Source organism: Ictalurus punctatus, chromosome 3 (genome assembly GCF_001660625.3).
Source record: "Ictalurus punctatus breed USDA103 chromosome 3, Coco_2.0, whole genome shotgun sequence".
NCBI classification, from domain to species: domain Eukaryota; kingdom Metazoa; phylum Chordata; class Actinopteri; order Siluriformes; family Ictaluridae; genus Ictalurus; species Ictalurus punctatus.
The window spans coordinates 6,422,829-6,450,215 of NC_030418.2; the positions used below are offsets into that span (position 1 = coordinate 6,422,829).

Genomic DNA, 27,387 nt, shown 5'->3' on the forward strand with positions numbered 1-27,387 from the left:
AGGAGGCGGGGCTTTTCTAAGAACACTGGTGGGAAAGAAAGCACATCAGGTTATAGACAAGCGCATCTAGAATATTTACACTATATGTAGATGCTTAGTAGGAGCAGTCGCATAACAGCAGATCGAACGATTTAAACTGCGGAGATTTGCGACGTTTTGCGACACCGGAGCTCCGGCGGGTCCATGAACGCGGTTTGCGCTTCGGTCCAAACTCAAGAATGTAGCGGGAAGAGAAACCGTTAACGTTGAGAGCAGGTAAGGCGAGATGTGTAATTCCCAGTTATTTAGTTTTATACGCGTTAAATAACTCTGCCAATGAATTGAACGCAGAGCCCGGTGTGGGGAAAGCCGTTAGCTTGGCTGCTAGTCATTGTAGGTATGTGAGCTAGCTAAGGTTAACTACAGACTGTCGGTTATTAATCAGTGTATTTGTCCTCTGTGTTTAACACTCTTACACCGCCTGCTTCCTCACACAAGACCTGGTCCTCTCTCCTAAACAATTGAACACGTCTCCCCTTAAATATGTTTATATTTCGCCTTAATATGATTACACACTGTATACTGTACTCACAAACACACACACACACACACACACACACTACAGGACAGAGTTTCCACTGCTTTCATTTAGATAAGTAAACACACATATACACACATACACTTCCTTGGTTACACGTTGCTTGGTGGCATGTCAGGAGTAGAGCCACACACACACCCCTCATCACCACCTGTTCATACACACATGACCATTACTGTTGAAAGTCAAGTCTTTCTGTCAGGGGAAAGTAGCTAATGCACGCTCAAAAAGACACCCGATGACGTCACAGACACATTTACATATTGGTTGTATGGTTTTAATAATAACTTTATCATGATCAAAATGTATTACATGGTTTTCTCAAGACATTTGGGAGAGAATAGAGTTTCATCATGATAGAAACTGAGTATGGCGCAGCGTAATAAACAACAGTGTGTGGATATGTGGAGAATCCTACAGCGGTGTGATGCAGAGTGGATTAGTTTGATATAAACCCCGGTCTGGAGCGTGGTGGTGTACGTATAGCTGAGCGATGTGATGAAGGTTGCAGTGTTGTACATTGTAACAGTTTATCGTTAGAGTTAATTGTATAGAACGTCCGAGAGACTCATTAGTTAGTTATACTAGTGATAAACAGTGATTCTCTACCCAGAATCTTGGTTTCTGTCTCTCGCACTCTCTCGCTGTTTAAAAAAAAAAAAACACTTTACTGAGAAACCAGAGAGCGTGAACTTTCCCCTGTTCTGAAGACTTTCCTGAGCTGAGAAACTTCGCAAAGCACAGTGACCAGTCAAAACGCGGAGAAAACTCCTGAGACCTCTCGTAATAAAATGCTAAATAAATATCTCCTAACAAAAAAACTTCACCACACCAACATTCCAGTTTTTCTTTGATTAGTCAGAAGGTACAAAGGTGATCAGTGGTTGGTCAGAGGGATCAACAAATATCAGTGGTTGGTCAGAGGGAACAACGGAGATCAGTGGTTGGTCAGAGGGATCAATGCAATGCAAATGCAAAGCAGTCAGTTTATAACACTTTCATGCTAATAGTGGCATCAACAACTTGTCATCTTGGCCAATATGCTCCAGAAAGGTTTTGGCTTGTTGAATGTGCAGGTGTGGTAGACATCGCATCCTGTTTTCCAGGAATTTCTTGTCACGTGCGAATGCTGAGTCTGAAGGCGACTTATCTGAAGCTGAACAGCTGTCGGCCCCACCTTCCAGCTGTTTGCAATGACATCCTAACATCTTTGAACCTCCAGTGAGTGTCATCTGACCTTAGAAGTTCAGAATGTGCTTGTGAATCTTCATTTCTGAGCATTTTCCCTGCACTAAAATGAAGAATGCTGGAAGTCCAGCTACTGTGACAAAAGACACTATTCTTATAATGGTGTCAGGTACAGTTAAGTTGCATCATGCTCCCTTCATCTGCTAATCCTCATGTGAACTTTTTGGAAACTTAAAGGATGTGCCTTGGAGAGACTCCGAGAGAGCTTGGCTATGACTCGAGAGATCTGGCGATTTCGCCGTATCCCAGATGATTACTGATGATTAAATGTCCTTGAGCAAAGCGCTGTACTCCGGGCCGCAGCATCCGGAGTGTCCATGTGCACTCTCAGAAAAACAGGGCTTTAGCTTTCTAAAAGAAGTGTTCTACTCTGAACTGTTTCAGATTGAACCTTTTAATGGTTCCCCGAGAGGGACAACCGAATAACACCCGTGTTCATGGAGTCCTTGTTATGACACAGAAATGGAGCATGATGACACATCAACTGTAGTTAAGTTTGTTCTTAAATATGTTTAACTTTTCTCTCTGTACTTTATTCCAACACTGCATGGACGCTTGTCTTCGTTACAACTAAACAGTGTGAGTTCCCTCTCGCGTTCCTGGCTAGTGAAGTGCTCCTGTGGGTATCGTTGCTGCGTCAGACCGTCCTGCTGTATTTAGTTACCTTTCTATGAGACAAGAGTCAAGAGGCCTCTGTAATGTAACTGAATATGCAAGCAGTGTGGTCTCTCCAGTGTCCTAATGTCTCTCCTGTGGTTTGTTTTGTTCCTTTCTTGTTTGTCAGGGCAGTGTGCACAACTCTTCTTTTTAGAATTGATCATTAGGCTAATTGTAGTGCAATTTCATCACATAAATTGGAGGGTTAATGTGCTGTGTAACATTTTGTTGGGAGCCCCCCCCTAATTGTAAAATAAGTGAGAACATAATAGACTTTTAGATGTTTAATTTGTAGTTGCCTGGTGGACAAGTGTGTTTCACAACAAGGGAAAGAAAATAAAAATACATTAAAAAAAAAAAAAAAATTAGGTGAAATTATCAGGAAGTCTTTCTACAAAGGTCTCTGCACGTCTTTGCTAAGGAAACAAAAAGCTCAAATTCCTTAATTGTTGTTCTTTCTGTGGTTTCGGGGCATACGCCTGGAATGAGGCAATGCTGCTGGAGGACATCTGTAGAAATTCGCTACTTTTCCACAGCACGGTACGGCTCAACACGACTCGGCTCGGCTCGCTTTACTTTTCCAACGAGGTTTAGTGCAGCCTCGACGCGGGCGCCAACTTCTACACGCTTTCACGCAGGAATAATGTATTATCGAAGCCCCGTACAGAAAAGCCTTTCCTGTTCACTGAACACGTTCCCTATTAAGGAAGTAAAATAACGCTGTTCCAGATCCTATGTAGCGCTCGATACGACTAAGGAGTGACTTCGATAAACGCCTGTTTGGAAATCGGTAACAAGCAGGATGTGAAATTCTAAGACCGAAACCTTTGTTGTAATTTCATCTGTAATGAGATAAATAATACATAACTTTCGATTATTGGAATATTGCCATACACAAAGTCTGTATTAAATGACATGCGTTTATTCAGGCACAATACAGAACCACTCGTTAAGGAGAATTCTCTACTCCCTCAGCGCCTGGCTCACATTTACGATCGGCTCGGAACCTCAACCGTACAAGGTACCAGGTACTATCGACAGTGGAAAACCCCCAAAAAGTGAGCCGAGTCAAGAAGTGGAAATGTACCAGTCGTGTATAAATAACATGCATCTACTTGCCTAAAACCTCCAGAAGCACTTCTTGTATATACCGTGTGCACATTTTCTCCTCGTACCCAGAATCAAAACTGTGTGAAGCGTATCGTGGGCTCTGGGGAAATTACGCCTTGTGGACCACACCCTAGAGCAGACAGCTCAGTCCTGCAGTAGGAAACAAACGGGCAGAACGGTTGACCCTAGATATTCAAGCTCTCGTGACATCAGCATGTAATTTTTCCATGTTGGTCGTGTTTTTCTCCTGCCATAAAGAATAGCCTGTGAATATCTGAGGACGCTGCTGAAAAGCTTTCTTAAATCTGTTCCAAACAGGGAAGACTTCACGTGAGACGATTATAAGCCGAGCGTGCGCGAGGCGCGAGTTTTCCAGCCGAGCTTGCAGCCATGTTGGAAGAGGATATGGAGGTGGCCATCAAGGTGGTGGTCGTGGGCAACGGCGCTGTAGGCAAATCGAGTATGATCCAGAGATACTGCAAGGGCATCTTCACCAAGGACTATAAGAAGACCATTGGTGTCGACTTCCTGGAAAGACAGATAGTGTAAGTGCATGTCTGTGCTCTGTTTGCTCAGCCATATTGCTCTGAAACTGGTTTATGGGGCTTTTTTATTTATTTAATTTTTTTATGAGCTCTGCTTTCCACTGTCTTAGTCATCAGTGGATGTCTGGGTTTCCAGTTTTCCCTGCTATTTATTCTGAATCAGCTTTTGTAGACATGGCTCTCTTTTATAAACCTGTCATGTACTCCAGAAAGGCTTAGAGTAATAGTTTTTCCCCCCCTTCACCTGATTAACGGCACTGGATCAGCGCTTCTTTCTGTGATTAGTCCTTCAAGCTGCCAAAGGTTTCATATACGACGTCATGATTTCCGTGGCTTCACCTTAAATAACTCCGAGGCTGTTGTGATTAAAACTTAAAGATTCTGACTCAAACCTGCAACAATCAACAGCGAAAACTTACTAAACCGACGTCATGCTGTCAGAGCCGTGCCGATTCGGAAATGAATTATTTAACATGGATTACGGGGGGGGGATCCACAACGTTTCCCAAGTGTAAGGTTTAAAGAACATTTTAACAGCTAACCCAGTGTTTGTAATCGTTATAAATTATTGCTGATGTGTGCAGGGTTCCATAAAAGTGTGTAGTATGAGATTTTTCAAAATGGGGTTTTCTTTTTAAGTTTGAGTGTGAATTTCTTCATCCCATATTAGTTTCAAATTAAACGTATTGTTGAGCTTGTTTAATATTGATCCTCTTATTAAGCTATGCATGTAGGTTAAAACAACGAAGTATTTCTTCTAGAAGACCCCATCAGCGAGGGGAAAAATCCGTGGCAAACTCATGGGTTTGTCCGATCCTGATAAAGTGCCAGGGAAATCAATAAGTGACGGCTGTTGTAGGAATGGATATAACAAGCAAGCCTGTAGGACTGCAAAATGGATCAGATATATGAAAATATACAGTGTAATGCAGCTCGGTAAGTGTAAAGGGGAGCAGTTAATTCTTGCTTAGTTGTCTATAGTTCAAGTCATATCCACTAAATGCACAGTGCAGCTGTGTCTGCACAGTTACTCGCTTTTTAACCGTGTTAACCTTAGTTAGGATTTTTACGCTTTTTATGTTCCACACACGTCCTTGCTTTGCTGATGTGTGAACTTCTGGTTCACTTGTGTTTCAGAGTAAACGACGAGGATGTGCGGTTGATGTTGTGGGACACAGCAGGTCAGGAGGAGTTTGATGCAATCACTAAGGCTTATTACCGAGGTAAGGTTGGCCAGGGAGACCGTTTTAAAGTGCTCAGCAAATTTGAAAGGACTCTGCATTATTATTTTTTTCCACCTGTTCCCTAGCAGAACACTTATCCATGAATAATTAATAATGAATAATGCGTAAGGAATAATTATTGGTTTATTGCACATATGTTCTGCACTTTTGAATACCAACACCCCTCAACCCCTTCTTTATTAAATAAAGCTATTATCAAATAAAGTTTTCTTTCTTTTCTTTTTCTTTTTCTTTTGTTTTGTTCATGTACACTTTGTAGGTGCCCAGGCGTGTGTACTCGTCTTCTCCACAACGGACAGAGAGTCATTCGAGGCCATCAGCAGCTGGAGGGAGAAAGTGGAGATGGAAGTTGGAGACATTCCAACTGTTCTGGTGCAGAACAAAATCGACCTCCTGGACGACACGCTGATAAAAACGTAAGACCGGCCCTTCAGTGTAGAATTAGTAGTATACTGTAATCGTTTGTCATTCACGTCGCGTCAACGTTTAGCACTCTCTTGCCATTGCAGCGAGGAAGCCGAGGGTCTCGCTAAGAAGCTCAAGCTGAGATTTTATCGGGCCTCTGTGAAAGAAGATCTCAACGTCAACGAAGGTGTGTAACGCTGTGACAGTAACACGACTGAATATGTTACAGGATCGGACAGAGAGTGAAACCGAGTGAATGAAATGACATCGCTGTACATCTTAGTACAGTCAATAAAATGACACATCAACAGTTAGTTACATTAAGAATCATGAGTTTATTATACCTTCATAATAACCATATGAAGAATTGCCAACTGATGTGGCGTTTATTTTTAATAGCTAACTAATTCAAAACAGAAGTGGGGGAAAAATATACATACTGCTGTAATGCTAGTGCTGAAGGAAGTCAATAATGGGCGTACCCACGCATTCTTTGGGGAGAAATACCAATCTGTCCCCCCAATATACAGTGCAAAATATTTTTCTATATGTCCCGCTTTAATGAACCCTGCCAACAGATCTGTCTTTTCTTCATCTATTTTATTTATTTATGTCTATTCCTTTTTAATATATTTCCGTTTGTTAAGGAAAATAGCTGTGTGCCCCACCCCCGCCGCAATTGTACACTTGGATGCGCCATACTCAACACAAGTTCGTAGATATATTTTAGCAGCTCAGTCTGTAAGAAATGGAGACAGCAACCAAGTGTAGAAAACTGTAGCAGAACATACAAGCTTTTTTTCAGACAGTAAGTAACTAGATCCCTAAATAGTAGGTAACCTTAGCTTAGTATAGAAGGCATCATACCTTGGCTTGGTTTGTTCTTAAAAAGGTCAATTAACTTTTGATATTTGCATGCCCACGAAGTAGTCTAGGCTAACGTCAGTTCCAGTTTTTGACCAATAACTTTACATTCACTTGCATATCCTCCCGCCGAGTTGGTTGTGAACCCTCACGTTGTGACAGACTGTTATAAATGCGAGTGAAAGTGAGGAAAGTTGCGCACCATTTCGTGGGGGAAGGATAACTAAGTGATTTTACAAATATAAGGCTCAGCATAATGCTGAGATGTGCTAGCTTGGCAACGAGAGATATGGAACTCTGAGTTGTGGCCATATTGTAGTTATCCATTCAGAACTAGTTATGGCAGTTTGTCTTTAGAATTACGAAAAGAAAACTGCAGTACCCTTTACATAGCTAACGTTTCAGGTTACCACTATATATTGTTGTACACTTATTACACAGCAAGCTAAACAGCATGATGACATTAACACAATAAATGACACCAGTTACACAAACAGAATATTCAGTTTATCAAATTAAAATGATCATCTAAGTCAGTCATTGCTCTTCTGGGAAAATAATGGTACCTGGTCACAATGCAGGCAGCACAGCATTGCCTGGAAGCATCCGTGGAGAAATTGTATTTACAACATATATAGTGTTGAATTTAGATTCATAGGTAGCCATCCCTTCTGAGTTTGTTTAAAAGTCGTGAGTGCGTGTTTAAACGTTAGCGTGTGTGGTTTGCCTGCACACGTCTTAACTCGCCTCTACTTGGTGTAGTAGGTTTCATGGTAGGTTATGGAGCAGAGAATACATCTGCCCACAGGACGTCCACAGCACCCTACAATTTCCCCATGCTGTGGGAGCTTCTATCGCTCAGAAATCACATCCTAAAACTATGTTCTAAATATGCGAATTTTCAGTATCAAACTTTGGATGTTTGATATGTTTTGTCCATACCATGGTTACGCCCTTGAAGTCAAGCCTAGTTACATAACGTTCATCTGTCCAGGTTAATAACATTATACATAAAGGTTAACAGTGTTGCTAAATTTCATATTCACCTGTGTTTCAGGACACGGTATAAAGCAACATGTTTTGGATAATCCGTTACTCAAATGTGTCAAATTTGCTTTATTATACACAGTCCTAATAAAACAAGTGGGGAAAAAAGTACATATAGATTAAATAGCAGCAAGTATTTTAGTAAGCAGTAGCAGTAAGGCTGTATATACAGTGTTGCTGCAGTGAAACTATAGTCAGTCCCTTCAGGATTTCACAATTTTGCGATCGCAAAAATTAACACAATATACAGAGGAACATATATTCTAAAAAAATGAATTCTGCCAAATCCTGTATGTGCTATATAATCCATGTAGTCTTAAGAAAAGTGACAGAGGGATATTAGTGAAAATGATGAGCATCATCCAGCTCTACTGCCAACTTCACAGAACACTGTTTGGTTGATCTATCCTGAGAGTTAAATGTGATCCTACTCTCACTAGCGTATTACTGTGCTCTTTCTCTACTGTAATTGTACTGTTATTCTGTGGTGTAGTTTTTAAATATCTAGCGGAAAAATACCTGCAACGACTGAAGCAACAGACAGCCGAAGATCCTGTCGTTCACACATCAAGCAATAAAATTGGTAAGAAATAAAAGTGATGTTCATTTATTTATCCATCATCTGCGTTTTCATGGTATAAATTCAACCGTTTAATGACATTAAGGTTTACATTAATGTGCCCGTTCTAATACGTTGTCGTTTCTATAGTAACAGCTCATACACGGGGACTTGTAATATCACAAAATGTCAATTTGTCATTTTTGTCAAAATGTCAAAGTCATGTGACTTTGCCTCAACAAATCATATAATTGGATAGTTGGCTCAAAAAGTATCAATATTTTGCTACAGTTTCCCCGGAAGTGACGTGTTCTTTCGAACGTGTGGGAAGGAAACGGTGTTTCATTCAAAAATGTTTTAAGCAATATTCCATTTTTTTCACCCAAGTTAAATTCGCACCTTGGATGGAAACATACTTATTGTGACGTAACATATAGCTATGGTGAAGCTTTCTGTATTATGGAAGGGAAAGTAATCAGAAGGCTTTCTGCTTTGCAGAAATAGTATTTGTTGGAAACTTGCTGTGGTATACGAGGAATAAACCGCTTCAGGCCATGACATTATAGATAAATAATCTATTCCATCTTTTTTTTTTTCCTACTTGTCTTTAGCTTTCAGGAGACGTTATACTACTACATTTTAACTTCTTGTTGAAAAGTATGCAACGCACATATCCACGTTGTTTGTGGACATCTGACTTGACATTTTGTTGAAAGAACATTATCACCACATTGGGATCTTGAGAAATCAGTCAATACTAATCTGTTTGCTTCACCTTTTTAGGCGTATTCAACACTAGCAGCGGCAACCAGCCGAACCAGAACTGCAGCGATCTCAACGGCCGTGAGGTCATCAACCTGCGACCGAACAAGCAGAGAACTAAGAAGAATAAAATCCCATTCGGTAGCTGCAGACTTCTCTAGAACGTCTCCTCGTATATGCGTTATGCCTTGTTTGCCTTGTAGGTCCGGGGTGACATGCATCAACGTCGACACTAACCAGAGTCCATAAAAGGCTACGTCTCGGTGTAAACGCTGTCGGTGCGGAGGTGGCGTTTAAACTGAGGTCAGCTTTTCCACACACCGTGGTTTCGTTACATGTCTCTGATTCCTGTGGATGAGTCTCATGTTACGTGATCGTAGAAGTAACGCCGGATGTATTTGTAACGGTGGAATTGTGGGAATACGTGTTCCCTGTTGGTTGTAAAGCAGCAATGGTTTGTGACACTCCTTTTTAACACGTACGTTTTGATCAGGGCTTTGGGATGATGATTAAGCAGCTTGTCTTGCTTTATCACAGCCAACTATCAAAGTAGATTTACGATTTTTATTATTATAATATTTTTTTTTTTTTTTTTACACAATCGACAAGAGGAAGTTACCTTTTTTCAGAATAAAACCCCTTTTTTGAAATTGTTATAAGTATCTTGACTCGGACCCCTTGATTTGGATTATGAGCGTATTTTTCAAACCGATGTTAAACGGAAATAGATCTAGAAAGTAAGACTGTGTGTGACTTTATACGGTGTAGCGCAGGGTAACTAACACACACTAACATTAACATGATTCCTCATAACGCACATAATTTTTACTCAAACCATTCGTGCACTGGACTGTTTTGTTGTTGTTTTTTTCCCCTCTCTCTTCTGTGCAATGTGTGTGTGGAGGTGTATGATTTGGTAACACATCTTTCCATAAAAAAATAATTAAGTACTAAAAAAAAAAAGATATTTTTGTAAGCGAAGACGTCGTCTCTAAACCATAGCATTAACACAGTGCCAAAAAGAAAAAGTTTTTAAGCTGTATGTACTTGTAAGAAATGTAAATATCGTTAGAAAAATTTTAACTTCAGAGAACGTGACCAGACTTTGAATAATATCGTAGTGTGATGAGATTAAAAGATGCTCGCAGATAAACGTGCAGCTCGTCATGACCAACACTAGAGTTCAGTAATGCTCAGCGTAAGCATAGGACCCGTCCAGACTTCAGTATCGATACGATACGATGTTCAGTTCTGCTGCTTGTAAACACTAATGGTACAGAATATTTCACGTGAACAGTGGAATACACTGTATGTCTCTGTTAAAGCCTCATTTGAATTGTTATTGATGGTTAACTGAATGAACATTAGTATGCTGGGTAAAATTAGTGACGTGACGTGTTATCTTCAGTACATTCACACTCCTGGGTTTAAAATTCCCTGCAAATCAGCTTGAGACCCCTATAATTGTAATAGATAATAAATAAATAATCCCCCCAATATAGACATGACTATCTATTCCTGCAATTATGTAATCAGCGAGACATGTGGCAGCAGCGTAGTGCATAAAATCATGTAGATACAGGTCAAGAGCTTCAGTTAATGTTCATATCAAACATTAGAATAAGGACAATGTGAGCTCGGTGAATGTGATTTCAATGGCTGTTGGTGCCAGATGGGCTCGAAAAAGTTTTTCAGAAACTGTTCTCTCTGGGTTTGGGTGGGGGTTAATTGGAGGGGGAGGGTGGGCTTACATTGTGGGTTAGCATGTTTGCCTCGCACTTCTGGAGTTGGAAGTTCGAATGCCACCTCTGCCCTGTGTGCGTGTTGAGTTCGTATGTTGTCCCCGTGCTTCAGGGGTGTCTTCAGGGTACTCCGGTTTCCTCCCCAAGTCTGAAGACGTGTTCTAGGCTGATTGGCATTTTCTCCAAATTGTCCATAGTGTGTGAATGTGTGTGCGATTGTTCCCTGCGATGGTTGGCACCCCGTCCAGGGTGGCCCCCACCTGGGATAGGCTCCAGGTTCCCCTGTGACCCTGTGTTGGATAAGCGGTACAGAAGATGGATGGATGGATGGATTGATGGATGGGTGGATGGATGGATATTCTCTCTGGGATCTGGTCAACTTGACCACCTGGGATTTTCACGCACGACACGTCTCAGGAGTTTACACACAATAGTGTGGAAAAACAAAGTGCATTGAGTGAGCATTAGTGCTGTGGAAGATTGGGAAAAACTCGCCTGGTCTGATGAATCTCAGTTCATTGGGATCAGAATTTGGTATCAACAGCTGGAATCCGTGGACACAACTGCCTTGTTCAGGCCGGTGGTGACTGGATATATATTGCGCTTCTGGTTCACTGATTGGCTGATTGGATAGGTGTTGCCTTTAAAGTGGATGGTGAGAAGGTGTAATCCAACTCTTCGGATATTAGGCTCAATAATTAAGTGTACAATCCTATTTTGACTATTCATTGAAGCCATGGAGCGTTTTTTCTCCTGAACATTCTACTCATAGGACACATTTTGTTGAAATGTGAAAAAAAAAGTCCCTGACCCACTGGCTATACTTCACAGAACCCAGTTTGAGATCCATGGCTCTAAACGATCTGCCACTTCAGACATTACACTTAGAGCAATCACTGCAAACTTCTTTGCACAATTCTGATTTTGACGTCTCGAAGGTCCTCATTAGAGACCGATTGTTGGTCACTGGTGGTTGTGAACACACCTGTCCCTTCAAACGCACACATCGAATACTTGGTTTCTGTAGATTCCTTCCACTCAATATAGTCCCCATTGTTTGTCCTCCATTGCTGTTTACACGTGTCTTAATGGGCCACATGAATTCCGTTACCGTTCACTTTCATGTCTCATGGTCATTTATCCGATCGGGTATATCCAATCTAGGACTGCATATGAAAGTGGCTCGTCTGATTTGTGATAAGATCGGATTTCTGTGTCCATACAGTCCTTTCTCTGAATTGGACCTTCGTCATGTTCAACTGTTGTTCTTGTATAACTAAACTTTGGGAGACTCTTGTACACTTGTTCATTTGGTAGATGATTTTCTCCAAAGTAATGACTGAACAATTGAGACCGAATGCAATATAAACCCGGGGGTTGAGCAGTTGAGGGTTAAAGCTCTTGCTTGCAGAAGCTTCTGAGGGCTTGACTTAAAAGCACAGTGAATACTGGAAGATACTTCACTAAGATAATGTTCGTTTGTAATCAGGACTCGATTCTATTGTATAATTTCGGATTAATCCTTGATCAGTCTCTAAAGCAATGAGGAAATCACCCATTTCCGCTCAGCATACATGAAAATGTATAAAACACTCAATCCGTCTGGCTTGTTTTATTTTTTTACATTTACGCACAACATGCATGCCTTGCATATGATTTCATGTATGAATGTGTATCGACGGTACTTAGCCACAATGACCAGCAATATGTTTACAGTTGTGATGAGCTTTATATGACCTTGCTCTCTTTGTATTTTGTAATTCTGTGTAATCTAATCATTTACGCTCTTTTGGATATAAAGATTCAAGCCTACATTACGATGGATTCAAGGCACTTTATTTGTCAAAAAAAAAAGAAAGAAAAGAATACCTGGTCACTTTATCACAGAGCACAACCTTGAGCATACATGAAAATGTCGAGTATATAAAAACATTGCATTTGTTACGACTGCTAATAGTGGTTCTACATCTTTCTCATCTGGTTATGATGCCTTTATATTAAATGTAAACTTTACGTTTCAAGTAAATGTTCCTGCACTGACTGGTCTATAAATATTTCACAGAAATGTTTATTTCAAAACAAAACAAACAAAAAAAAACCTTCACTGTAATCATTTTTTTTCCTCCCCCGAACATGTCTTATCTGGTGTCACTTTGCTCTGGTAGATGGTAGTCATTTTACAAATAAAGGATCTATTTTAACTGTCTGTCTCCATTTAACAAGATATTTTGTATATTAATATTTGAGCATGCTTGCTTGGAAACTTCTTTCCTGTACTGTATAGATCTGTCTAAGCGATCTTCACGATGTGGGATGAACTACATTAATACGCTGTGCATCAGCAGTTATTTAAAATGAACTCCGGGAACATGGCATGGAAAAATTAAACTTTTTCTGGACAGACACTCAAATTTTACAGGATCGTTAAGCTGTAACTGTAATAAGTTTAGAGGTAAACGTTGTGAGATATTACGACGTGTTGCACTAGTAACACTTTCAAGTGTTATATTTTTATAAGGGCTTCTCGAACACGCCTTCACGTTGAGCGTTTCACTCCTTAGCTACAGTGACGAGCATTGCTCTATATGGTAATATGACAATCTTAACAGCCTTATGAAGAATTCCACTCGAGCATGATGGCAGACGTGGTCTAAATTGAACCCTCAGCGTATGCATACCATGTGCAGATCCAGATACATCCTAAACATTAGGGGTACAATTTACAATAATATAATGCTATCCGTATCTGTATTCGGATTTAAACCTGAAGTGGGTGTGGCCTAAGCCAGGGATTTGGTTTGTTCTGCCCTGGAAAACACTGGAAAGTTCATAATTGGTCTCAACTACAGATCGGACTCAGATAGGTGCAGAGGACTCGTTAATTGGATTTTGTTAGTAGAACACTAATAGAATTAGCCGATAACATATAGAAGTTGTGGTACGTCTCGGAGACTTAACGTGTACGATACGTTCTGTTGCCTTGAATACTACTTAAATTAATTGACAATTTTCAGATCTTCCGTTTTAATTGAGTTAACAAAATGGCGGTATAAGACTATAAGTGTAGCATGTCACATGCACACGTGGTTAGAAATGAAAAGTTGTGCTGATCCCAGTGATTAGTGAAGGCACGTGCTACAGTTAGGCACTCCACAGAGGTGTTGCTGTCCACACCCCGTGTCATCATTTGCCGTTGGCACTTTTGGACTCGTCCACTTTCTGGTTATCCATGATCTTGATGGTTTTCTCCGCGTTGTCCATGTTCCGTATGAGCGTCTCGAGCCGCCGCTTGATTTTCTTCTGGTCTTCCAGTGCGCAGCTGATCACAATGCTCTGGAATTTCTGGTCAATGGGAACCAGCGGCGCCTCCGTGAGGCAGGCGGCGTGAAGGGCCTGCAGCTTCTTCCTCGCGCTCTCCATGTCATCGAGCACTTTAGCAGCGATCTCATCGATGATGGCTATGGCCGTCCTCAGCGCCTCTTCCTGTAATGGGTTTCGGATGGTGTCCACCGAGATGGTCACTGTCAGCGTCCGGCTCATGAGTCTACCAGCAGTCAGACTGAGTTCTTCTCGCTCTCCTGGGGGTGCAGAGAAGCAGGATGTGTCTCAGTTCCACGCTTACAGTTCTATACTCTTCACAATGGTGTTTTTTTTTTTTTTTTTTAAATATAAATAAATGTGTGACCTTACCATCGCAAATGGTTCGCATTTCCTGGCTGTTCTGAATGGACTGGATCATTTCGAGTAAGCACTCCCTCTCATGTTCCATAGCTGTGGCCGCTTCCCTTAGTGCCTCCACCCTGTAAACCACAAGAGTTAAACCTCTGTTTATAAATCCACTTTACACAGGCTATGAAATTCCATGTACACAACAAACTCTAAAATATTTGAGAATTTGACTAGCAATTTACAACGGATTTGCAGGCAAATTTTATAACTTGTACAGTAAATGTCTTAATATAAAGCATTTAAATGATATCAGTGTTAAACTAATTCAACTGTGGCAAAATATCTACTTTAACAGTGCATCTATGCACACTTTTTGATTTAAAGAGACAATTTAGTTAACAAGGGTGAAAGGTACAAGGGTGAGATATGCTGTTAGCCCCAAATTGTATTTATTAAGAGATTATAGACTTTACAAATAGAGCATTTTACAAGCAGCCAACTCCACTGGACTGAAATACGCGGAACGTCACGTTATAGTCCTAAGGACATTTTTGAACTAATTATGATTGGTCAGACCTTAATTTTTCACTATTCCTTGCTTGTCAGTGTTTCATCCAAATTCTATCAACATATATCTTCTTATCTTTTTTTCCCAGCGAAGATAAACAACACATTATAGCCTTTAAACAAAGAAAAGGAATAAAAAGATGAACTCTGTCCTCTCAATAGTACACAACATGCATATAATCATGTTTTAATCCAGAAGATTAAACGCAACAAAGGGGCAGCATGCGTTACGTTTGTGCATAATAACCGGTCCGTTTGATCATATCCGAGTGGTCTCTAATCAATGACTCGGCATTTCTTTTTAATGCATATGCATTACAAGACGTGAACTCTGACCTCTCAATCACGGCCCACGAGCAAACCGTACTCGGCTTCGACAGGAGGTCGGTCCTGTTTGTGGTTCATTGTGTGGCCCACTCGATTTGGGTCTTGGGGAAAAACACAGTTCTTGACATTTTGCTCGATGAGGCTTGCTGTCCATATATGTACCTACAGTTTTCCCCTCACCTCGCACATACAAACCAAGTGGAAAAATCATGTGGTCCTAAAATGTAGGTAGCAACATGACTACTAAAAAGACACACTGAGGCACAGTGTGTCAGTAACAGGGAAAATAGTTGGAGTATATATATATATATATATATATATATATATATATATATATATATATATATATATATATATATACACATACACACACACATACATATATATGTGTGTGTGTGTGTCTTTTGTCGTTGCCAACCACTCACGGGACTCACAAGTAAGTCTATGGCATGAAGCGTGAGCTCTGTAAGAAAATCTGTCTCCTCATTGCTTTCTTTTTCCAGAAGCTTCTGGTATTTGAATTCAGTTCTGTTTTCTTCCCCTTCTCTCTCTCTCTCTTGAAAATAATGCAAATGATAGCATTGTGTCAAATGACCATTTTGAATGATATGAATGATAATTCAGTGTTTGGCTTGAGTCATCAAAGAATGTGGAGCTTAGCTAATCATGGGTAAAATGTCCAGAAAGAGAATCGAGTCCGCTATACTATTGTGAACACCAAAACTCCTGAGGTCATTCCGAGTTCCCTTTAAGGTCCAGTTTAACAAAGTAAAAGCCAAGACCTTTGAGACTGAAAACCCCTATCAGAGGCCCTGTGATGATAAACCCAGCCTACATAACTCTATTCAGTGTAACGACTTATGATTTTGAAACTCTTCTTCACGTACACATACAGGAGCTGGTGTTGTAGAGCAGGGAAGTCTTCGAGCTGTCTAGCTCTTCATGAGGAACTCTGGTGTAGTTGAATGCCATCAGTGCACCTCGCGTTGCGAACGGTATTTATAGCCTCGCATGAACAGCAACATTCTTCCAGCTGCTTTGACTCATGTCAGCACGTTTTCTCAAGAAATACCGAGTCTTAAACACTCAGGAATAATCTCGTCGCATGATAAGTAGGAAACCTCGCCTTTTTTTCACCACTAAACGTCGTTGTGAGAATGCATTCGGTGTGTATGTGGGCTTTAGGCTGTAAAACACGTGCAAAAGCCAAACCACGTACTTACCTCATTTCAATTTCATCCAGACTCTGGAGTAAGTGCATGGAGCGGTCCGCCATCGACACGGACCTGCTGAATTTACCTTTGGCGGCATCGGTGTTCATTCTGGCGCTGATTTTAGCCTGAGCCATGATGGCACTCCGTGTGTGTGTGTGTGTGAGAGAGAGAGAGAATCTCTCGGTACACGGCGTGCAGCGGTTGCTTTCTTTCTCTCTCTCCTCGTATCCGCTCCAGAACTTTCTAGCGGTTTCCTTAATGGACAGCGGCCCTGAGGAACATCTCCAAACATGGGCTGGAACTTCCCAGGGGTAAACTCTCACTCCTTACACTCCTTCAGAGCGACTCATTGTAGGGTGGGTGGGGGTAATTAAAGGTAAGGTCCACCCGGAAACGCATTAAATATGTTTCTACTGAAATATATATTTATGGGGCATTTAGCTGTTCTGGTGCTAATTTGTTGTTTGGTGGTGTATTTATCATTTCTGAGTGACGTCACTGATGTCACGGGGGATGTTTACATACAGAAACATATTAGCATAACATTTAAAACCTAATGGTTATGTTTCTCTGTTAGCTTCTTTTAAATAAATAAATAAATAATAATAATTAAAAAAACCCCACTCATTTTGACATTTTTGCTAGTTTTAGGTAGATGAAGCAAGGGTTAAATCCCACAGCCCCCAATATCTGTGTGTAGTCGAACCACAATGCTGTACCACAGGAAACCGCCCACCGGAGTGAAAACAGACCAGGTCAGTGAAGTTTTTAAAAGATCAACTCAGAAATTCATAAAATAGATCTTAGATCTCATTGAAGATCATGTTTATTGTAAAGATGAATGTGTGTGTGTGTGTATACACAGTGTCCTCTACTAATATTGGCACCCTTGGTAAATATGAGCAAAGGAGGCTGTGAAAAATTCTGTTTAAACTTATGTTGTTCACAAATTTCACAAAAATACTCTGCAATCATGGATATCAAACAATTACAATTAAAAAACAGGTTTCTTGGGGGAAAAAACCCCCCAACTTTGTTAAATTATAGGTGTGCAACAATTATTTGCACCCCTATGAATTCATGAGAAAAATATTTGAGTTATATTCCCATTGATATTGGATTTTTTTTTTTTTTTAAAGTACACCTGGGCAACTAGGAACAGGAAATTGTTCAACCATGACTTTCCTTTTCACAGGGGTATAAATATGAGGTAAAACATAAGCTACATTCCCTTAGTCATTCATCACAATGGGTAGGACCAAGGAATATAGCTGTGATGAGCGGCAAAAGGTTGTCGAGCTTCACAAAATGGGAAGAAAATAGAACAAGCATTGAAAATGCCATTTCCACCATCAGGGCTATAATTAAGAAGTGAGAAATGTTAGGAATCAACCTGGAATTGGACGTGTGTCTATATTGTCTCAAGGCACCGTGAAGAGGATGGTTCGGGTGGACCTTGAAATTTAAAGGATCGGAAGAGATTGTGTATGGAGGAATGGTCTCAGATCCCTTACCGTGTATTCTCCAACCTCATCAGGCATTATAGGAGAAGGCTCCACTGTTACCTTGGCAAAGGGAGGTAGCACAAAGTATTGACTAAAAGGGTGCCAGTAATTGTGGCGCTCCTATATTTAACAAATATGTATATTTTTTGGATAAACTTGTTTGAAATTGTTTGATATCCATGAGAGCAGAGTATTTTTGTTAATTTTTTAAATAAAAGGTTAAACAATAAAGACAATTTTTCACAGCCTTCTTTGCTTGTATTTACCAAGGGTGCCAATATTAGTGGAGGGTAGTGTGTGTGTCATTCAGGACTAAGTTTAAATAAAGTTAACACCAGAGTTAAGCTTAGTTTTCTTTATTTACTCCTCAGGACACATTCACAAAAATTTAACAGCTTACAGTTGCTACATGAACAACATGAAAATAAAGGACAAATTCAATGGTGTGTGTTTGTGTGTGTAGCTTCCGATCAAAAGTCCACCAGGCTTCTCTTCAGAGCCTCTTCCATCTCTGACAAAGTGAGAAAATTGCAAAAGAAAATTAGATATCAAGTAAATCCCATGTACATGTGTATGTGGGGGAAATATAGGATGCATTAATGTACCAAAAACACAAACTTAATTCGCAAGTGGGGAAAATGGTCACATAAAATGATGCATATACAAGAAAATCAATAGAATATTTCTTATAGATTCCAGTTTGTTTTCAGGAATCTTTCAGTCCCTCATGGATTTTGCGATCGCAGAAATGAATGCAAAATCAAGGAAACTTCGCAATATTTGGAGGAGCTTGCAATTTTTCAAAATTACTGCAGATTTGGGCTGTTTGGGCTAAGACACGTTGTGTGACGTCATCACAACGCGCATTCAGTCAGAACCCTCTTCGATTCACGTGCATCGCATATGAGTACAGCGAAAACATCTCATTTACCAAACATCACTGCAAAAGACCACGCAAAACAATTTCGCGCAATTGCGATTTCGCCAAATTCAAGTAATTTTCTGCAAAAAGCACAAAAAACTCTGCAAAGTTGCATGGCAAGATCTGTAAAAAAAATAATAAAAAAAAAACTGCAGCAAAATAGAAGTGTATCCTATTTGCAAGTAGTTTTTCCATGATTAATCAACTCAATCTATCACTCGCACGTTCTACCATGACTTGCATACGTTTTCACTCCCCTGAACTTTACCACATCTTTATTGTTACAACCTGGAAATGAAATGGACTTAATTGGGATTATGTGTAATGAATCTACACAAAATAGCCCATAATATTAATGTGTGTGTTGGGGTGGGGGGGGTCACTATAGTTTGCAAAATTATTTACAAATTAAAAAATATATATATAAATAGTGATTGCATATTAATGCTGTATTCACCCTGTTGCTGTGAAACCCCTGGTGCAAGCAGTTCCCCTCAGAAGAACACCAATCTCAAAGTGAAACATGATGGTGGTAGCATCTTGTTGTAGGAAAGCCTTTCATCAGTAAAAACTGGTCAGGTTTGAAGGTAGAAGGATGAAGCCAAATACAGGGTATTTTTTAAAAGAAAACCTGCTCCAGCCTTGAGAATGGGGTGGAAAAGGATAGAAACATACTGCCAAAGCGACATTGGAGTGGTTCGAAATCAAGTACCTTCAAATTTGGTGGTTCTGATTCAGCTCCTGAGCTTGATTTGGTTACCAATTGTATACACACTTCTACTTCCTAACCAATCTGTTACAGCAATTTGACTAATTCTTCAGTATAATACATTTCCCACAACTGTCTCTAGATAAAGAGTGCCAAGTGCTACATTTTCCAGTCACATCTAAGACACTTAACAGACAGCCCCAAACACCTCACCGTGAAAACAAGGCCTCAAACAGTGCTCCTTATCACCCAAAGCTTCTCTTATCCCTTTAATAGCCCAGTGTGAGTTTACCAAGCTGATTTCACAGTTATGCTGGTACCTCTTTTCAGAGATTCAAAGCTGGCAAAGTTAAAAACACGATTAATTAATGCAAGCTCAGTCATACACTCTTAGGAACTATGTGCACGTTGAGGCAACTGTTGAAAAGAAGAATACCTTGACCCACCCTGATCAAATGCTGTTGGCTCCTTCGCTTCTTCTGCACTTAAAGCCAAAGCCAGTTTAATCGCCTCATCAAAGTCATCTGAGGAAACAAAAGGTTTTCTGTGATTATATATTATATATTTTATATACACATATACACACACACACACACACACACACACACACGCATCCATATACTTAAAATAACCAGAAATAGTAGATTCTTGCAAATTCACCCTTGTTCTCTTTGGAAGTGGTGCTTGAAGCAATGGCTGTATTTACATCCTGAAACTCCTCAGCTAGAAAAAGAAACGTGTCAATGAGTAAAATAATCACTTGTTCCCGCTTTGTGACATGTCTCAGGGTTACGTTCTTAATAAATGTAGAAATTCAGAGTTACCGATTCTCAGTTAGACCTCACCATTCTTTTCGGCAGAGATTTCCTCTGCGTTCAAAACCTTCTCGATCGAGGCATCTTCCCTGCTTGATCCACTGCATCGAGACGACATACACGGTTCCATTAAGCAGTGATGGGTGTGGTAATGCGAGTGGAAATTGGGCACGTCCTTGTGGCTCTCGGAACACAACTCGCAGATAACATCGAAGCTTTTGTCCTTGCCCAGGGCCTCGTGCTTCAAGTGCATGTGCGTTTTCATCTCGGCGTAAGAGCCTGTCTTTGCCGCGCATCGGTGACAGATGTATCCACATTTGCCTTCTATGGCCAGCTGCTTCATGCATCTTGTAAAGGTGGACTTGGTTTCCTCTTTGGCTTTTTGGGTACCCATGCATGGACAGAGTTGGGGAAGGCTTTTACTTGTTGTCGGTGCCTCATAAGAACTCTCTGGGACTGAAAGAGATCCATTCTCTATTTTATCCAAGTGGTAGTAATCCTTGCTGTGCAGGCTGGCGTAGTGCTCTAGGAACTCCTGCTCAGACTCGTACAGCATGCTGTCGCAGAGTCCACAAAAGTAGCGAAGGAGCAGCTGATTATTGTGCTCGTTAGCACAGTGCCGGCGGAGGGTCGACTCTTTAAAGAACTTCTGTGGACAGTGGCCACAAGCGAACCTCTGGAAGCTGTGACTGGTCACATCGCTGCAATGCTTGAGCACCACCGCTTCAGACTCAAATATGTCCTCGCACATTCGGCACAGCCACCGTGCCTTGTTTCTGATATCATGCGGAGTGGAAACTGCTGGCCCGCTGTCTACCCTGGTGGACGGTTTCTGAGAAGGACTAGACAAGATTTCCTCTTGAGTTTTTTCTCTTTCTTCATAGTAGGTGTGCCCTTGATGGGAAACACCAACATGAGACAGGATGTCCTCAATCCTTGGCATGTCTGATTTGCACAGCCTGCAGTGGAAAAGGAAGTTGGACAGATGAGCGCCGCCATGGAACCTGCTCATGTGCAGACGAGCGATGGACGATTCGCCCATTAGCTTGCCGCAGACGGCACACTTGTGAAAGATTTGGTTGGCTGCTAGAAGATGCTTGCTGGCTTGATCCTCCTCCAGGAACTGCACACCACACTCACAGAACCAGGCGAGTTTCGAGGCTCGATCAAACTTAGCTTGAGGACTTGAGCTGGAGAGTCTCTGCCGCTTGGCAGGGGACCAAAGACAGTCGTTTTTGTCTCTTTTATCCCTATGCGACGAAGATACAGTTGCACTGGCATGTTTAGAGGAGTGACTGGCGGTACCCTTGAGGCCGTGTCGGATTTCGCTGTAGTTGCTGTAGACTAGAAGTGCTCGCTCCATGCTGCTGATCATCTCCACCTCGTGCTGTGTCTGTTCTCCGTGTTCCTCGATCTGTCTTTGGCATAAGAAGATTTTGGAGCAGGAAGTGCATTGGCTCAAAACAGTCAGCTGCTTCATGACCTCAGCCACGCTTTGATCGGCTTCTGCAATAGCACAGCCCTGTCTGCAGTGCACACTGGGAGAGCAGAAAGGGCACAAGAGCACCACATACTGTAAAAAAAAAACAACAAACTGGAATAATATAATCTTGATGTTTTCCCACTCGTCCAAGGGACTTTTTTGTTTCTTAAGTCAAATGATGAGGGCCCTCAGATATCAGAGCGACACAATGTCTGTATGTTTCAAATTAAACATTAATTGGAACAGGATGCTTAAGACTGCATATTGTGTCATTGCTATTGATTTTATATATATTCTTTTTGTGTGGTATTAAAAAAAAAAATTGTTTTTTTAAAAAAATAAATAATTAAATAAAAAACTTACTTGAAGTGAGCCTTGGCTTCCATGTGTGAAGTAAGCACCTTTGAACAAGCTGTGCATTTGACTCTAAATGCAATATCTTTACATAAAGCAATTAGCCGGTTCTTTGCATATCGTGGAACTGGAATTGGCCCCGATGACTTCATCTCTGTCATGAGAATATATATATATATTTTTTTTTTTAAACATAAGAGTGAGCTTTAATATTTCATTTCCACTGACCATATAAAGGAGTTTTACAATCTATGGGGTAAGTGAGTAGTTTGAATAGCTAAGAGCAAGGCTTCAGCACTAACCATGTAGAGAGACAGACTGAGTGAAGTGGTTTTTGGCTGCCATGTGCTGCAGACACTCATCTTTGAAGTTAAAGAGGAGGAAACAGGCAGGGCAAGCGAAGCAAACAATCAACTGGCAGGTCTGAGAGCTGTCATGACCACCAGTGTTCGAGGAGGACAGCTGCAGTGGCAATCAAACATAACAGCTTCACTTCAGTGGTGCTGAGATCTTAAAGAAACATTCTGAAGTATTTCTAAATACATTCAAGTGGACAACACTAACATTTCATCTGTCGCTTTTGCAAAACAAACGGCTGATCAATCAAATAAAATCAGCAGACTGGTATCTGCTCCCCTTCATCATTTAGCAAGAAAGATGCATCATCTATTAAGTAAGATAAACTAAAAAAAAAAAAAAACCCACAACAAAAGGCAAACCTGAGAGTCCAGATGCATTCTCCAGTGCTCGCTGGTCTCAAAATGACGACCACAGGCCACGCAGGCATACAGAGAAGCAGGACTGCCCTTAAGTGTGATAGTGGGGTCACATGGAGAATGGTCAAATCTATAAATTCAACACACAATAATATTAACATATGCATTTAGGAACGTAGACTTGTAATGGCTCACAAATCACTTTACAAAATATCATTCTATACGACGACATTTTTACATTCTAAGCCTAGACCTGCCAACCCTGAAGAGGAATAATTACATCTATTCATTTAGCAGACGCTTTTATCCGAAGCAACTTACAAATTAGGAAATACATGCAAATGAATAATATGAAGTCCCACACAAGTACACAGAAATACAGTAAAATAAAATAAATAAATTAGATAGAGTTTTTTTATATATATATATATATATATATATATATATATATATATATATATATATATATATATATATATATATATATAAAATCCTAAAAGATTACTAATGAGAAGTGGGGGAAAGGGAAGGAGCTTTAGTTAATATCAGTTGGTGTGTCTCGACCAGCTCCCTAGTCCAGTAGTCAGGGTGCTGATCAGGGACTTTCCTTGATTTTAAGGGCTGCCTCAATCGCAAAATCCTTCCAGTGCACTGGAACATTCGCTCCCTAAAAAAAAAATCACATGGCAAAAACCAGGGAGTATCGATGCTCACTACGTTTCCACTGGACACGACGTCATATTTTCTGAAGCCTCCCAGCTCGAAAAACACGGCAGACGAACTCTCGGCCAAACGTAAGCAGCTTGTTATCGTTGTTGTGGCTCTCAAATGATTACTCGCGTTAGTAATTTTTTAACTTTGACATTCTATATACGGTTTGTTTGACTTGCGTGTTTAATGAGTTTTTAAAAATCCACTACATAGCTTACGGTCCCACTTGAAGTACCATAACAGAAACACATGTGATTGAGCTAACAAACTTACATGACATTTAATGTCAAAGATATCGGTCCTCGGCTGTTGATAAACGCCAGTGTTGAGGTTTTACAACGAGAGTACGTAGTCATGTCGCTGGTACACAATATACCGATTCATGACCTAGGGAGCTGATTGAGACGCACCCAGTGAGTTCAAAACACTAAAGCGCCTCTCTGATGAGTTTCATATGTCGATTGGTTTATTTGCCATTATTATTTTTTTTGGGGGGGGGATAAATCGTACTAGTGTACTCCAATGTTAGAATGCAGAACCCCTTCTCAAAATACGTACAGGTTGGTAGTTCTGTAAGCACAATTCATGGGACGCAGGTAAACACGGGCACATGTGGGAGTAAGCCAATTCGTATAAATGTAAAACACTTACCGTTTAAGGTGACCCTCAAGCAGAGGGACATTTTCATATACCCGTCCACAGTTAATGACGGGGCAGGTTTGAGGGGAGGACCTTAACGAGGGATTGGGAGCAGATCTGCGCCTCCAGCCCGTGCCAGTATTGATGATACCAGGCTTTAATCCTGAGGGAAAAGAAGTTTGAAGGATTCACCAAACATGGGGGGGGGGGGGGGGAGGGGGGGGATCAGTGTCCTGTACTGTAAGGTTTGTTTTGCACAACGAAACACATGATTCTTCTCCACCAACTTTCTATGAGCTATGCAAGGTAATATCGACCTGGCATACTCAGCCAGATGTCCACACAACGTTTGGCATCACTGCTGTCCTCACTGCTGCATCGACTCACTGCCAACTCACGACGGCCATGAGCTTGCTGCGAGATCATCTTCTCCTAAAGGGCAAATACAAGCATGGCCCTTGACTACATGATGAACACATGCATACTAAAATTGTCAGTAATGTTCAATCATTTTTTTTTTTTTTAACAAGTACAGACCTTAAAGGCTTTGCACTTTTCTGCCCGCTCCTGTTTCTCCACAGCTACCTGGCGAGCCAGTCTGTCCAAGGTCGAAACTGCTTGGGCCTTCTGTCTGTCCACCTGATCCTCAATCTAGCAATTTCATTTACAATGGGGTGAAAGGAAGATGATTATTATATAAGTGCCGACACTTTAGAACACACTGTATTAACATCAAGAAAAGGGGTCAAGTTAAATACTCTAGAGATATGTACATGTATGTATATACACACACACACACACACACACACACTACGTGGGAAAGATTTGTCCTGTGCTCATCCCAGAACTCTTATTCACAATATGCTCATACTGAACATCCTTTCAAAACAGTTAATACTGTTGTTACTCTTCTACACCTGTTCCCTTTTAAGTCTGGTCCCTCTCAGGGTTTCTTCCTCATATTGTCTCTGCATTTTATTTTGATGCCGTCACCTCCGGCTTGCTCACTGGGGATCTAAATATAAATCAACGTCCAGATTTCTGCAAAGCTTTTGCAGCTTTGTGACAATGTCTGTTGTTAAAAGTGCTATACAAATAAAACTGAACTGAAACAATTTGGATCACTCTAACTAGAGACAGTAAATACAAACACTATTTAATGCTGAAGTATAAAACTGAACTATTTTGGTTAATAAATTTTTTAAAAAAAAATCAATTATTGAACAAGTACATATAAAAATAAATAAATAAATAAAGTGTTAAACTGTCTTTTTACCTCACCCCGATTCACAACTGTAAGCTTATAATAAGGATTTGTAATTTGAGCTGTCTTGTTGGATTTCGCAGGAAACGTGAGTTTGATGTCATTCACCTTCGTGTGGTTACGTCACGTCCGCACAGAGAAAGAAGACCTGGCTACCGTATCGTGTGTGTGGGGGCTGAGGATGGTGGAGTGTTTGTAGCTTGCTTTTATAAGAGTTGCTTAGAATTGAAACTTGTGATCTAGGTGGCTGCTTTAATCTGGATCATTCTAAACGCAATCAATCATCGCTGACCTCTGGGGAAATCAGCTGTTGTCAAAACCAAGAAACCTCAAACTGCGGAGAACCTGCAGTCAAAAAGGGAAAGCGACAGGGCCGGTGCTAAACCTAGAATAAATATAGGCATGGTTTTTGAGACATGGTGATAACTCCAATATCTGAAGGGATTGAAGACTGACGCAGAGATGGGTTTTTTCCTGCTGAACATGTCAGACATTTCAGTGGCTCAATAGGTAGCTAGCTAAAATTAGCGCACTTATTGGCTTTATTCAGCTAGGAGTTTCCAATGTTTGTTTGTTTGTTTGTTTTGCTACACTTATAAATTACACTTATCTTCTGCTAGCTAGGAGAGGGAGTAATTCCCTTCGTTCCAAGAAAACTCTATTCGCCGCCACCTCCATTGTGAAGGATCAGTGCTGATATACAACCCATAACTATACCTCAAACCATCAGATTCATCCACACAGAGGAGCAGTGCCGAAGCACAACTCACGTAAAAATAAATAACTAACTCTGCAAGTAACTTGCAATTTTAAGTTTCAAAACAGAGATGGCGTTAGAGGGGAAAAGGTTTTAATATAAATGTAAGACCGATATTACAGTAGTGTATTTGGCTCACCAATCAAGTGCACTTAAATGCCTTGAATAAAATACAAATTTTAAAGTCCGAGTGTACATAATGACGGTGGTTAAAATACAATGATTTAGGTAGTCGATGGAACTAATCTTAAAATGTATCCATATTTAACTGCCAGTACTGTAAACTGTAATTAAACCTCCACATCTTATAAAAGAATGTATGTTTTATATGTCTATATTTTATCCTACATGTCCTATATTTTATTAGCTGGTTCAACAACTCTGCTTCGAACAGTGACGTTTCTGTGCCAGGTTTCTCTGCCCTGGATGTATGACACACCGTACACACTCCTGCATCGTCCTCTCCTTCGCTCAGCAGGTCGATGCACTCCAGAACAGGTCTAAGCGAACCCTCCTGAAAGGAGAAGGTGGTCACATTTATGGTCACATTTCACTAATACAGTTTATACGTGACCAGATAAGACCTATACATTTGGCTGACACAATATGACTGAACAGACGCGCCACATGATGCTCTCAATGGTGCATGTTTAAAAGTTCCTGAGCACCTTAGAGGGCAGTTTAAAGTCTTTCAAGCGCCTGAGATGGAATAGACGCTGACGGGCCTTCTTCACCAGGGTGTTGATGTGACAGGACCGTGTCAGGTCCTGTGTGATGTTGACACCATGGAAAACAACTGTGCTAGATGACAGAAGAATTCAGAAGAAAAAACCCCTTCACAACAGATGGCTAGATCAAGAACATCCTGCAGGAGATAGGTATATCCGTGTCAACGTCAACAATCAAGAGAAGACTTCACCAGAGTAAAAACAAAGATGCATCAGAAACTGGACCATTACAGTTTGCCAAAAACAT

General features: G+C 40.7%; 3 protein-coding genes and 1 long non-coding RNA gene across 11 annotated transcripts in view; 2 read left to right on the forward strand and 2 right to left on the reverse strand.

Annotated features, from left to right (window-relative positions):
• Positions 1-12,966, forward strand: rab23 (RAB23, member RAS oncogene family). 4 transcript variants are annotated; one of them, XM_053679482.1, is made up of 8 exons: positions 1-255; positions 1,684-1,798; positions 3,911-4,137; positions 5,275-5,360; positions 5,641-5,797; positions 5,891-5,973; positions 8,191-8,280; positions 9,040-12,966. In XM_053679482.1, the coding sequence occupies exons 3-8, from the start codon at positions 3,983-3,985 to the stop codon at positions 9,177-9,179; spliced, it is 711 nt and encodes a 236-aa protein (XP_053535457.1). In that variant the 5' UTR covers positions 1-255; positions 1,684-1,798; positions 3,911-3,982; the 3' UTR covers positions 9,180-12,966. The 4 variants fall into 4 exon arrangements, with proteins under 4 accessions (XP_053535457.1, XP_017320519.1, XP_017320520.1 ...); XM_017465030.3 differs by lacking the exon at positions 1,684-1,798 and having other exon boundaries at positions 2-255; XM_017465031.3 differs by lacking the exons at positions 1-255; positions 1,684-1,798 and adding an exon at positions 3,526-3,808.
• Positions 11,571-16,947, reverse strand: bag2 (BCL2 associated athanogene 2). Its single transcript, XM_017464988.3, has 3 exons — positions 16,547-16,947; positions 14,451-14,560; positions 11,571-14,338 (listed from the first exon to the last, which is right to left on the reverse strand). Exons 1-3 carry the CDS (start codon positions 16,669-16,671, stop codon positions 13,944-13,946), a joined length of 630 nt encoding a protein of 209 aa, XP_017320477.1. The 5' UTR covers positions 16,672-16,947; the 3' UTR covers positions 11,571-13,943.
• Positions 16,784-26,728, forward strand: LOC124627719 (uncharacterized). The gene is made up of 3 exons (XR_006982237.1): positions 16,784-16,913; positions 17,183-17,292; positions 25,739-26,728. It is a non-coding gene; the product is annotated as an uncharacterized LOC124627719 (long non-coding RNA).
• The window catches only part of znf451 (zinc finger protein 451), an 11,872-nt gene continuing 2,867 nt past the window's right edge, over positions 18,383-27,387 (reverse strand). For 2 of the 5 annotated variants that reach the window (XM_017464642.2, XM_017464643.3), the window contains exons 3-13: positions 26,852-26,926; positions 24,929-25,042; positions 24,709-24,823; positions 24,404-24,554; positions 23,045-23,171; positions 22,628-22,787; positions 22,335-22,479; positions 20,519-22,026; positions 20,334-20,396; positions 20,120-20,197; positions 18,383-18,553 (exon numbers count right to left, since the gene is read on the reverse strand). In XM_017464642.2, coding sequence (XP_017320131.1) covers positions 18,513-18,553; positions 20,120-20,197; positions 20,334-20,396; positions 20,519-22,026; positions 22,335-22,479; positions 22,628-22,787; positions 23,045-23,171; positions 24,404-24,554; positions 24,709-24,823; positions 24,929-25,042; positions 26,852-26,926 — 2,577 coding nt within the window. In that variant the 3' untranslated portion in view covers positions 18,383-18,512. Of the gene's footprint in view, positions 18,554-19,421; positions 20,014-20,119; positions 20,198-20,333; positions 20,397-20,497; positions 22,027-22,334; positions 22,480-22,627; positions 22,788-23,044; positions 23,172-24,403; positions 24,555-24,708; positions 24,824-24,928; positions 25,043-26,851; positions 26,927-27,387 lie in introns of those variants that run through there. The other 3 variants (XR_008396260.1, XM_053679480.1, XM_053679481.1) reach the window with 3 other exon arrangements.